The following is a 13,108-nucleotide window of genomic DNA, read 5'->3' as shown; positions in this document are numbered from 1 at the left end:
GTGCTCAGACTTGGGGGAAGAAGGGTTGTGTCGGGAGTAGGGCCGGCCTGAGGTTCCGAGAGGGCGGGGCCGGGGGCGGCCGGGTGGGTGGACTCTTTCCTGCCCGACGGAAGGGCAGAGCTTTAGGTCTCCATGGAGACAGCTTCTCCTAGCAACCTGGCGGGCGTTGATCAGAGCCGTGGGCGCAATGGACGCGGAGAGCCTCCTGCTGTCGCTGGAGCTCGCGTCCGGCAGCGGGCAGGGCCTCAGCCCCGATCGTCGGGCCTCGCTGCTCACCTCCCTTACGCTGCTGAAGCGCGACTACCGCTACGATCGGGTCCTCTTCTGGGGCCGCATCCTCGGCCTCGTCGCCGATTACTACATCGCGCAGGGCCTGAGCGAGGACCAGCTCGCGCCACGAAAGACTCTCTACAGGTTGAGGCGACGGCCTACCAGGCCGCGGCGGTCCCCGGCTCCTGAAGGGGGCGCCACCGGGCGGCTGGGAAGGGGTGGGCGTGGTAGGACTCGAAAGGGGTGGGGCCGACGGGCTCCGGGCAGCGGGTGGACCGGGTCTGGGGAGACCCAACTGGAGAAGGGCCCAGGGGGCGGGGCCGGGGCCGCAACTAAGCTGGTGAGGATTAAGGGGCCGGGCCCTGAGAACATCGCGGAGCAGGGGCGGGGGGAGAGAAATTTGGACGTAGGTGGGTTTATAATACAGGCAGGGTCAAGAACGGAGGCGGAGCAAGGTGAAAGGTCCCGGAGAATGCGGACCTGGAGTAGACGCCGGGTGCAGGCCTGGCATTCTGAAGAGTACAGCTTGGAGAAGGGTCAGAAGCCCTGAAGGGTAATGAGGTGCTGTTTGGAAGCGGGTCCAGAAGTATCTTCGGTGGAGGAGTTGGCTCACAAAAGGAGGCGCTCTAGGAAGTAGAGAACGAATGCAGAAAGGGAGAGGAGGGATTTAGAACTGGGGGAAATTCCCCAGACGCTACCTTCTCTGCAAGGCCACCCCGCCTCTTTCTTGACTACCCCCAGCGACGTTGGGAAGTTCACCACCTTACAAAACAAGCCATTCAGGCCGCAGGGAGTTGGAGACTTCATTTATCTGTCCATGCATCAATCCAACATTGATTGGAGGCATTCTTTGTAGACTTGGGGTTATAAAGATGGCTAAGACTCACCTGTCTCCAAGTTATTCACATCCTAGGAAGGAAGGCGGATATGTAACCCAGCCATTAAAGCAAAGTGTTAATCCCAGGATAGAGGGGTATGCAAGGGGGGACCGAGGGGGGCCTTCTAGAGAGCAATGAAATAAAAATTGCTAAGAGAGATCTGAAAGCTGATCCGGAGTTCCCCAGGAAAGTGTGGGGGAAAGGATGCCAGTTAGAGGGAAAAGTTCTGCAAATTTGGCTGGAGTAGGCTTGGAGTGTCTGGGAGAACAGCAGGTAGGTAAACCTGACAGTGGCAGGCCAGGGTGTTACATAGACTGGATGGAGAGTCTGGGGATTTGTTCAGAGGCTATGGAGAGCTGGAGAGCCATTCAGGGGCCTTAAGCAAGAAGAGCCTGCTCAGGCCGGCCTGAAGTGGGTGAGCATCCAGGAGACTGTTGCAGTATCCAGATGAAGGAGACTGCAAGGGAGAGGTAGCTGAGGGAATGTAGGTCAGGGGATGGGTTGGAAAGATGTAAGCGGTGGCACTGGCCAGACTTGGGCCTGAATGGGGGAGGTGGAGAAGCTAAGGTGGCTGGGTTAGTCCTAGTGCCACCCACTGGACAGAATTCAGGAAGCAGGACTAGGAAAGCCCCATTGAACTTGGTATGAGGGGACTTGGGGGGGGGGCGGGGCAGGGTCATAAGGAGGCATATTAAAGTACAAACCCAGAGTCCAGACAAAACATCTGGACTGAAGATAGAGATTTGGGACTCATTTTATTCTATAAGTTTTTATTTCTTCAGCACCTACTATGTGCCAGCCATTGATCCAGGCACCAGGAATTCAGTGGTATATGAGACAAAGTCCTTATCTTCATGGAGTCTCTATTATAGTGTGTGGGGGTGGGGGGGGAGGGAAGACAATAAAGAAACACAAAGATCGCAGATCTAGAGAATACAGGATGTGGTACTGTTTTAAATAGGGCGGTCAGAGATAGTCTCTCTGATAAGGTAACATATGTGAAGAGACCTGAAGCAACTGAGTGAGCTCTGTGTTTATCTGAGGGAAGAGAATTCCAGGCAAGCGCAAAGGCCCTGAGGCAGATGTGTACTTAGTGTTGGTCGAAACCCATAGAGTCTAGTGTGGCTGGAGAGGAGGGAACATTGGAGGACATGAGGTCAGAGAGGTAAGGGACCAGAGGGCTTTGTGGGGCATTGCAAGGACTTGGCTTAATGGGAAGTCTTTGGAAGCTTCCACACAGAGACATGATCTGGCAGCTGGGTGGGAACTAGACTGAAAGGGGAGCAGGTATGGATTTGGGGAGACCAGTTAGGAGGTTACCGTAGTATCTAGGTACGAGTAGATAGGGGCTTGGACCACCGGGGGACAGTGGAAGTGGTGAGAGGTGGTTGGGTTCTGGATACCAACTAGGCAGTAGCTAGGGCCTTGGGAGTCGGGTGGGCCAACCTGCAGAGAGAAAAGAGGGGTGAGAATAGATCCCTGGGAATGCTTAGGGCAGTGGAGGAGAGAGAAGGGAGATGCATTTGTTGGTTTTTAGGTCCTGAGGATGTCCTCCTAAGCAGTTTTGTGGGGTGGCAGGGGCAGAAGTGACCGTGTAGTGGGCAGAGTGAAGGTGAGGGGAGGAAAGGCTTCCACGGGGCCAGTTGTTCTGAGATTATTGTTCAGAGCTGGAGGAGAGGAGTGAGGGACGGGAAAAGACTATTTTCTAGCAGGGCATGGCTTTGAGGGCTGTTGTTTTAGAAAGCTGAGAAGTTTTGATGTTGAGAAAGGAGCCAGTGGAGAGTTCTAGAAGGGTGGAAAGATGAGCAGGCCTACCCCAACAGGCCGAGTGGGTTAGAGAGGAGTGGGAGGACGCCCTCTCCTGGCAGGAGTGGGGAAGAAGGGTCTGGGCTGGTCAGTGCTGGAGACCTCAGAGGACAGACAGGTCCTGGAGCCTGGGACCGGCTTTCCTGAGAAATGGGGAACTGTGGCCGTGCTGTTGGCTCAGTAGGCAGGCGGAGCATGAATTTGGGGCCTACCAAAACAGGGGCGCTTGTAATTGAGGAAGGTTCAGCTTCTAGAAGCTCATCAGGAATCTCACAGTGCAGTTATCTAGGAAAAAGCTTTTGGAATTTTGGTATGCACAAAGCTTTTGGGGCCTTGACCTTTTATGAATAAATTTGAATTTGCCTCACACACGGGGGTAGGGTGCACCGTAGGCACTTAGGCCTTGGAAGGGGAGAGGTGTGACTCCCAACATTTTTCTTGGGCTTCATCCTCAAGAGAAGGGGTGGTGGCAGGAAGCCTGGAAACCAGGATCATGGGGATGTCATTGGCAGCCTGAACTGCATGGAGTGGAGCCTCTTGCCCCCCGCCACGGAGGATATGGTGGTACAGACATCTGTGGTGAAGGGCCGCTTCATGGGGGACCCCTCGCATGAATATGAACACACTGAGCTGCAGAAGATGAGTGAGGGCGAAAAGGTCTTTGAAGAAGAAGTAGTGGTGAGTGAAGACGAGAGCAGGAGGACAGAGAGAGCCTGGGCCATCCAGAGCCCAGCCCAATAGAAATTACGGTGGCAATAGCATAAAGCCACACAGCTCCTGTGCCACAGGGTAGAGAGTGGACGGGCCGCTCTGTCGGGAGCCTGGCTCTGGGCGGGGGCTGGGGGAGGGGGGTCTGTGTTGCACTATGGGGTAATGGGATGTGCACAGGCTCTCGTGTCTTTATATCAATTTTTATTTTACTGGATAATATATCCACGTGATTTGCAATTTGAAGGTACAGAGAAGAATTTAGCAAAGTGTCCCTCTCATCCCTGTCTGCCAGTCCCCCAGGTCCTCTTTCTGGGGGACATTAACATAACCCATTTTGCGCATGTGTGCATGCCCACGTCTTGCTACGCAAATGCTGTCTGGATCAGAAGCATCATCACGGCCTGGGAGTTAGAAATGCACACTCTCCAGCTGGTATCGGGATCGGAGTTTTTAACATAGTCCCAGGGGATTCGAATACACATTAAAGTTTCAGAAGCTCTACTTCCGGAGATATTTGATACAAATACAAGCCTCAGCAAATACCTGACCTCTCCATAGTCTCTTTTGATCTTAAGACAAAACAAATGGCAGATGTTATGCACACAGTTCTGCATCTTGCTTTTCTCACCTAATATTTTTTGGAGCTCTTTCAATGTCAGTACCCTAAACAGCCTCCCCTGTTGTTTTTACTGTGTGTGAACGTCCCACAGTCAGACCAGTGTCTTCGTCGTGGAAATGCACGACGTCTCTGAGTTGTAGCTCTGACAGGCGGTGCCACAACGAATGACCTTGTATGTGGTGTCACTTCCAACGTATGTATGCTCTCTGAAGTTTCAGTTCCTAGAAATGGAACTGTTGGGTTAAAAAATACGGAGTGCAAATTTTGAAACTAGACAAACCTGGAGTTCAAAACACAGCCTGTGCACTTGAACCTGGGTGAGGCCAAAAGTCTCAGTCGAGGCCTATGATGCCTCAACTGCCATCTCCACCCCTCTCCCCCACCCCACCTGACAAACTCGACCTCCCTGAGGTGTATTTTCTGAAATGGTGGGATAATTATATCTACTTCGTAATCTTGTACAGGTTAAATGAAGCAACCTATGTGAAGGCCCTGGGCTAGGCATGTGTAAAGCATTCGTTTCCATCTAATGTGTAAAAATTCCAGTTGGCAGCTCCTGGGAAATAGGTGGCGGAGTGACTCTCAGGGCCCCTGGTGACACGTTTTCCCTGTCAAGTGCTGCTTTTCTCCAGACACTGTTGCGAAGTCCTTTTATTCAGGGTTGCCCTTGATATTGATTGTAACCAATTTCATCTGCATGAAAATGTTATAATATGGGGCGGTGCTTGAGAGACGTTAAGTCAAAGCATAGGATCTGAAACTATATGAACTGAGACTCTTGTTTTAAATATATGCACAGAAAAGAGAATAGAAGGAAGTATGCCAATATGTTATTAGTGATTATCTTTAGAAGGTGGATGATGAATGGTTTTAATTCTTTGTGGAGTGTATTATGAACTATTTCTATATTACCTAAATATTCTACAGTGATCAGGATTACGTTTATATTTTAAAAAGGCAAAGTAAGCAACATTTACATATGATGATAGGATGGTATGTTTCTGGAAGACTACATAAAAAACTATTAACAGTGGTTGCCTCCAGTGAGGGCAGTTGGAGGGTCAGGGATGGGGTGAGAGAGACTGCTTTTTTTTTTTTTTTTTTTGTAGTTTTAAATATTGCACCATCAGTATGTGTTACCAATTTAAAAGAGAGACAGAGGAATGAAGGAAGAGAAGGAAGGGAGGGAGGGAGGGAGGGAATCTTGAGAGGAGGAAAGGTGAGGGCTTGCCCAACATGATTTTCCATGGACTTGGCATCTACGTGGTGGTGATCCAGGTCAGGTGGTCATGCAGAGGGCTCTTGCACCAGGGGTGAGTGGGCACAGCACTCTGGCAGGTTGGCTTGTCTCCTGTCTCCTCAGGTCCAGATCAAGGAAGAGACCCGCTTGGTGTCTGTCATTGACCAGATTGACAAGGCTGTGGCGGTCATCCCCCGAGGAGCCCTTTTTAAGACCCCTTTTGGACCTATCCATGTCAATCGGACCTTTGAAGGTGAGGTCTCCAGGGCCCCTCTCAAGGGCAGGAGGGCATCTCTTCCCAAGCATAGTCGGACACATTTCTGGGAGTCCTGGGGAACCTGTCCCACTTCCTCAGAGAAAGACCAGCCGTGGCCATATCACTTGGGAGGATGTGCTCCATGGCCTGGCATTGGTGGTTGGTATGGGCTGCCCAGTCACTGGACCCTCTTTTCTGCCTAAGGGTAGGAGAGCATTTGGCCAGGGCTTTGCCATCTGGGCTCCCTGCCTTTCCCACCTTCTTCCTCTTTGGTGTCTTCTCATCGCAGGGTCTGGAGCAAGGCTGGGCCGACAAAACACAACTCCTTTTTCTCCCTTTAGTTCTGTCAGTATCCGACTGACTCCTTTGTAGGCCTCTCCATGTGGTCCTCATGCATGGAGAAAGGGAGGCTGTGGGGTTTAGGGACGACCATTCCTTCCTACCTACCTCCTCTTTTTAGGACTGTCCTTGTCTGAAGCCAAGAAGCTTAGTTCCTACTTCCACTTCAGGGAGCCTGTTGAGCTGAAGAACAAGACCTTGCTTGAGAAGGCTGACCTGGACCCCTCCCTGGACTTCATGGACTCCTTAGAGCATGACATCCCCAAAGGTAATAGCCTATGACTTGGAGGACATTGGACCTGCCTCTAGGTCAGAGCAGTGGGTCATGCCACCTGCCATTCTCCTCTGAGATTGGAACCAAGGGCCTGAGTGCGAACTGGTGGTTCACTGGGGTTCCCTGAGGGTGGGGGCTTCCCCAGGGCCCAATCCAGGGCTCGGCTCATAATAAACAGTCAGTTCATGTCTGCAGACAAAAGGAGGCACTGCCTTCCATGTGATTCCACACACAGGAAGTCTCTCAGTGCCTCTCTTGATTTCCATACCAGTCTTGAAGGAGGCAGGCTGGGGATCCTCTCCCAAAGATCGCTGAAAACCTCCCGGAAAATACTAGCCACACGTCTATCCCAACTGTCAGTTTTGGGCATAGATCCAGTGCTTGGCACGTAGCCGGTGCTTGGTGAGTGGGTGCTGAGCGACTGAAGGGCAAACCACCTGCTAAGGAAATGAGTTCTGTACATTTGCTTCCCGCTGTGTGCATGGTAGGTTTTAATCTTAAAATGTACAGCCTCAGAGGTCTTTCAGGGCCCAGCCGGCCCAGGCACACCCCCAGCAGTTGGGGGTGGGGGCACAGGGACCCCATTTCCTTCCCCCGAGCTGTGCCAGTAGAGAAGTGTGTGTCCTGGGAAGACGCTCTTGCTTGGAGGATGTCTGCCAGGACAGGTGCCAGGCTCTGGGCAAGTGGGGGCGAGGCCCTGGGTGCTAACACAGTGCCCCTGTCTCGTTCCCTCCCCACGTTTGGGGTTTCTGAGCACTGCAGGGACCTGCTGTGGCTGGGATCCCAAATCTGCCACTCACTAGCTGTGTGATCCCAGGGCAGACCCCCCACTTTCCTTGTGCCTCCATTCCCTCATTCCTAAAAGGGAATAACGGTATTTTAGATGTTTCTAGCAGGGCCTACCACATAGTAAGGACTCAAATGAAAATTAGTCATTATTACTAGTGTTTTTAGTGGCAAAAAGGCCTTAGAGGGGAGTCAGGGCAGGCCAAGAGGACCGAGGAGGCCAAGGGGTAGGAGGCCTACAGCAAGGTGGTGGGATCTGTGACAATAAGGTGCACAGAAGGATGGAATGGGGCCAGGTAGGGATCTGGAGGCCATATCATGGCTCCTGCAGTGTCTCAGGGGCCGGGCGATGGTCCCAAGGGGGTAAGGGCTGCCAGCAAGGAATGGCCACTCTGGCCTCTGCCATGTGGGGGTCCCAAGTCAAACCTCCCTGAGCATAGAACGGGGCTCCTGGACCTGCGGGGGAGATAAAGAAGGTTGGTAGGGGCTGGGCCACTTCTCCCCCATAAGACACGCTTTCCGGACTCCCGTTATCTCCCCCAACTCTGTGCTCCCAGCCTGGCCAGAAGCCAGAGTGGCCTGCACATCCCTGGTGGATACAGGAAGCCAGCAACACTGTGGTGGTGGGACGCAGCACCAGGGTCTGAGGGGCGGGCTGAGAAAAGTTCTCTTCATACCGCTAATCTGGGGGCTGTAGCCCTGCTCCCCTGAATCTGGGCATGGATGGAAAGCCCTGCTCCGGGGCTCACCTGCAGCCGGATGCTCCAGGGCCCAGGGATGCTGCACTCCCTCCGCAGTGCTGACTGAGTAGGCGACTGACCCAAGAGTGCCTCCTCACCTTTGGAGCTTCAACCTCTGCGGTGGGAGCAGGGAGGGGGGTGCTAGGGCCTTTGGACCAAGACCAAAGCCAGCTAGATGGGGTGTAGGGACCCAGCAAAGTCTACCTAAGGGAATCCAGCAACCCTGTCTGCCCTTTCATTTTGGATAAAGGGGGCACAGGAGGTAGCTATCTCTCCCTGCAGCTGGGGTTGTAAGCTATAGAACTTTGGGGGATCTTCCGAAAGGATGCTGGGGCCACCCTGATGTGTGTCTAGTCGGCAAGTGAATTCATCAGGAGGTAAGAACCTGGGCCTGGGAGCTAGGTGAGCTGCAGTGGCCTGAGGCCCTAGACATCCTGCCCATATGGCAGGCCTCATGGCTGAAGGATCAATTGATGGTTCAGTCTGCCCTGGCGTGTGACTTTGCCTTCAGTGCTGGAGACTTGGTGGCTGAGGGCTCCTGGCATCTGTGTGTGTGGGCCTGAGGGGGGATGCTCCTGGCCTCAGGGAATATCACAGCTTCTGGGCCTCCAGCTCCCTGCCTCCCAGAGCCACCATTAGAAAACCTCCAGGCAGTCAGGCCCAGCTTTTCCTCATGATGACTTGGTTGGGGCTGTGGTGTTGGGGGGTGGTGGTGGAAGTGTGGGTGGTCCAGGGAAGAGCGCACACTCAGATTTTTGCTCCGGGACTCCCTTCCTTACCTGCCAGTAAAGGAGGAGAAAGAGCTGCTGGGAGGCTGCCTGCAAGGCACAAAGCAGCCTCAGTGGGCGTGGCTGCGGAAGTGGGGCCAAAACCAGCACTGGCTGGAGGAGTGGAATTTGACAGTCGTTTTCTGCCTGGGTAGGATGTTTCCTTTCTGGGATGAAGGCAAGTGTTCAGGGGGACTTTGTTCACCTGTTAGCAGGGATGGTTTAGGTTGGGCCTGCCCTGGGGACTTCTGTTTTCTGTGCCCATGGAGGTAGACCAGCTCAGCAGCTTGTTCCTGGACCAGCCATGGTTGCAGACAGAATGGCGAGGGATGTTGCCTGGTGCCACCAATGCCTTCCTGAGCCATCCTGCCTTGCCCTGGGGTCTGCAGAGTTCTGTGAGCGTGGGTAGCTTTGGGGGCAGAACCATCATCCTGGTGGACGAAGGGCCAGCCGGGAGTTCTCTGAGCCTGTCTGCAGTCAGGTGAGGCAGAGGGAGCACCAGGTCAGGCCAGACTTCCAGGTAGCACTCCACTCAGTGCTCCTCAGCAGGTAGCCAGCGAGCAGGTAGCTGGATGCCCTCGCGGACCAGACACTGCCCTTGCCTCACAGAGGTTTGGGAAGGTCACATGAAACAGGATGGGAAGTGGAAATGTGAAATAGAAGGTGTCTCACGAACAACGTCACTGGTGTCCCGGGAAGCAGAGCCGGGTGGGGGGTGGGGTGGAGGGCAGAGGCTCTCTCCTTACTCTACTCAGGGGCTGGAGCCCACGGATCTCGGGAGCCGCCCACCCCGGGGCTGCGGGGCTGCAGTATTCGGGAGCCAGGCGGCAATGCCCAGTTCAGGCAGCAGAGGGCAGCATGGGGCCTGCCTGCAGGCCTGGTGAGGAGGAGGAGGGCGATGGGGCAGTCAGGAACACTGGAGACGGGGGGGGGGGGGGGGGGGGGGGGGGGGGACACGGTGGCGGATCAGCTTTCTCTTGGGGGTGTGTGCAGGTGGCTCCTCCCACCCAGCCCCCTGGAAGCCTGGCTGACAGGTGCTTAGCCTTCTGGACCAGGAGGCCTGGCCTTGCCCATCGAGTGGAGCACTCTTCCGTCAGGGGATTTGACCATAATTTGTGGCCCTCGTGTGTGTGGAGGGGGGGAGTGACCGCTCTGAGAAGTGACCCATGGCCATTTCTGTGTGTGTGACCAGTTGTGTGGGGCTGGTCTGAAGAGAAAGTGTAAAACCATCTGCTGTGGCTGGAGAGCCCTGATCCCCAGTCTGGCTTGCTCTCTCCCCCAAACGCCATCTCAGAGCTTTGCTGCCTTTCTTCCGGGAGGGCACGCGAATGTAATCATGATGCGCATGCCTGCCTGAGGCTAGCCTGAGGCTTCCACTAGCCCGATGAGACCCCTGGGGCCCATGCAACCCAGGAGGACTTCCTGCCAAGAGGCTCCATCCCTGATTTACCTGCTTGCCCCCCACCACATCCTCAAAACACAGCTCATTAGAGAAGAGTGGCTGCCAGAGGGCAGGAGGTAAGTTTTGGGGAGACTAGGGCCACAGGAGGCTGCTTCCCCTGTCTGAGAGGAGGTGGTGGCAGTGGCTGGGCCCGGCCTTTCCAGCAATTGCAATACAAGTGGGTGAAGGTGACAGCGAGTGCCGGGCTCTCCAGGTAGACGCTACGTGACTCCTGGCACGTTGAGAGTCTGTGCGCGAGTGTGTTTCCTGGGCGACCAGCTGAGCCACGGACAAGGAGAGGACAGGAGTGTGACAGGAATGCAAGGGAGGGAGGGAGGGAGGCAGTACTGTTGGCTGGCTGGCCCCTCACATGCCACTTCTGTTCGCCGCCAGCTCAGGGTGCCACCACCTGCCCGGGTCAAAGCCAGAGCTTTCCAGGTGCATGTAGGTCAGCCAGCATCAAGTGCCACCACCAGTGAAGGAAGGCACTTCCTTCAGCTTGCTTGGCGCTGCCCCCTTGCCCCAGTGGGGGTACTGCATTTCTCTCTGGCATCCCTGCCAGCTCCCCCTTGCTCTCAGTGGGGGCTGGGGGTGCCCTGCTGAGCCTGGGCCCCTTCATCTACTGGAGGCAGGAGGTAGGAGGTGGCCAAGGTTGTGCGAGGGAAGGTCAGACCTTGCCAGGGTGTGCCAAGGTGCTGGTGACTGTGAACTCGAGAGCGAGGCCTCCAGGGTTTCATTTCTTTCAGGGCATTTGGGCCCAGGCAGGTTGCAAGCTGCCTTCCTGGGTGGGCGGAGAGAAGTGAGGCAGAGCCTGACCTGCTTTCCGTTCAAGAGAGCTGTTGTGGCTATGGGCTCTGAGGGTAGGGACTGTCCCCAGATGAGCTCTGGGCACTGGTGGGGATGACTGGATGGTGGTAGGGAGGTTGGGAATGTACTGTCCTGGGGTCTGTTCTTCTGGCCAAAAGCTGAATGCCATGCACCAGGGACACTTTGTTCTGTCACACCCTCACTCCCATTCCCCCCGCCAGGCAATCCGTTTTCTGTAATGAGCGACTGGGAAAGCAGTGGGGTAGGGCCTCTACAACTCTGAGGGCAGGTCTAGGAAGTGGAGGACCTCAGGTGCTCAGAGAGGAATGCTGTAGGAGCCAGGGGAAACACTGCCCTCTTCTCTGGCCAGGAAAGGGCCCCTCCTCCCAGTGTCCCAGCCAGAGCTCTGCTAACCCAGGGGCCCTCTTCTCGATGCCATCTGGCTGGCACTGTGTGGGCCTGGGGGGTGGGATGAAGGCCACGCTGTGGCTTCCACTGCACCTTCTCCTGAACAGGTGGTGGTGGCACTTGGTGCCGGCTGACCTACATGCACCTGGAAAGCTCTGGCTTTGACCCGGGCAGGTGGTGGCACCCTGAGCAGGACTGGGCTGCTATGGGGCCCCAGGGCGCCTGGGGGTCAGGTCTCTCAGATGCAGGGTGGCCCCTGGTGGGTGGGGATGGAGCTGTGAGGCTGTTGGGTGTGGAGTGACCAGGGTGGGCCATGGTGGGAGGAGGCCTGTGGGAAGCTGGGGTGGTGGGAGCCAAGCAGCCGGGCTGAGCTGGCAGCTGATGAAGGCCTCAGCGCATCACTGGCTGTTCCAACACCAAAACCTTCAAAGCATTTGCCTTTCTGGCAGGGCCTGGAGCAGAGCTGCGGCTGGGCCAGGGAGAGGCCTCAGTGCGCAGGGGAATAGAAGCTCCAGATCTGCATCCAGAGGCGATTTTCCCAGGCTCCTTCCTCCCACACAGGGGCTCCCTCCCTTGGTTCTGGAGCTGGATCAGGCCCTTCCCGCCAAGTCCTCATGGCTGCACAACTCAGCCCCGGGCTGGGCTGCTCCTGTCTGGGGAGCAAAAATCCAGGGCAGAACCCAGCATGGACAAAGGCTCATTAGCTGCAGCTCAAGTCCCCTCCCGCCAAGCATGGCTCCCAGTCCGCCAGCTGCCAGGTCGGGCTATTGAGCTGGGAGGCCTGAAACAGCATAACTTCTGTGCGCCCCTGGTCAGGTCTAATCCCATCTCGGAGCAGAGGCTTCTGGGACTGGGGACGAGAGAGCAAAGGGGCAAGAAGGGCAAACTGCGTCAGGACTGCAGGTCACCGGTGACGGGCTGCCCCTCGTATTGAGTGGGGAAGCCTGGAGAGCCTCTCCTAGCCGGGCCCCATCTCCCCCGCCTGTGGACTCAGCTTCCTCCCCCATTCAACCTTTAACTAGACTTGCTGACAGGAACGAAATGAAGCGGGGTGTGCTTCACCTCTTTTCATTTCCTTTGCCCTCCCTCTGGAAGTGGTTTTAATGAGCAGTGAAATGGCTAAAAGGCAATCGGGAGGGGTAAAGCGCCGGATAATTAAATTGTCTTCCCTTTCCCAGTGGAACCGTAGCACCCGGGCCAGGCTGCCCAAGGGGCTGGGGCGCCTCTGCAGAGGGCAGAGCTCTGGCTCCCCAGCATCTAGGCCTCCCCTCCTGCCCGCCTCCTCCCAGGGTCCTGGAGCATCCAGATGGAGAGGGGCAACACTCTGGTGGTGCTGCGCAGCCTGCTCTGGCCAGGCCTCACCTTCTTCCATGCTCCCCGCACCAAGAACTGTGGCTACATCTACGTGGGCACCGGCGAGAAGAACATAGACCTCCCCTTCATGCTGTAGGAGGGGGCCAGCTGGGGGGAGTGTATTAGAGTCTAAACATTACTTTCATAAATGGCTGTGAATTTGGTTTGTTCTGTCCCGCCGCTTGTCCACACCTCTGCCCCCATCTGGTGTCCAGGCTCTGATGACAGGCCATTGTGCTGGGAGACCCAGCTCTAGAGCAAGCGGCGGAAGGCTGGAATGTGCTCATGAGAGAGGTGATGGTGGGTGGAAAGGGCTGGGGAGGCGGGGGCGGCCAGGAGCCCTCGGAGGAAGGCAGCCCAACCCACCTCCTCACAGCCCTCAAGCTGAAGAGCTGAGGGCTTGTCAACACAGG

The 13,108-nt window shown here is 55.7% G+C and overlaps 1 protein-coding gene across 2 annotated transcripts; it reads left to right on the top strand.

The window, feature by feature from the left end:
* On the top strand, positions 1-12,840 carry RSPH9 (radial spoke head component 9). 2 transcript variants are annotated; one of them, XM_027601448.1, is made up of 5 exons: positions 146-414; positions 3,467-3,632; positions 5,648-5,777; positions 6,241-6,387; positions 12,632-12,840. In XM_027601448.1, the coding sequence occupies exons 1-5, from the start codon at positions 188-190 to the stop codon at positions 12,790-12,792; spliced, it is 831 nt and encodes a 276-aa protein (XP_027457249.1). In that variant the 5' UTR covers positions 146-187; the 3' UTR covers positions 12,793-12,840. The 2 variants fall into 2 exon arrangements, with proteins under 2 accessions (XP_027457250.1, XP_027457249.1); XM_027601449.1 differs by lacking the exon at positions 3,467-3,632 and having other exon boundaries at positions 1-414.
* Positions 12,841-13,108: the final 268 nt, after the last annotated feature.

The sequence above is a fragment of the Zalophus californianus genome, chromosome 7, assembly GCF_009762305.2.
Source record: "Zalophus californianus isolate mZalCal1 chromosome 7, mZalCal1.pri.v2, whole genome shotgun sequence".
NCBI classification, from domain to species: Eukaryota; Metazoa; Chordata; class Mammalia; order Carnivora; family Otariidae; genus Zalophus; species Zalophus californianus.
The sequence above is the reverse complement of the archived record's forward strand: the minus strand, read 5'-3'. Positions and strand labels throughout refer to the sequence as shown.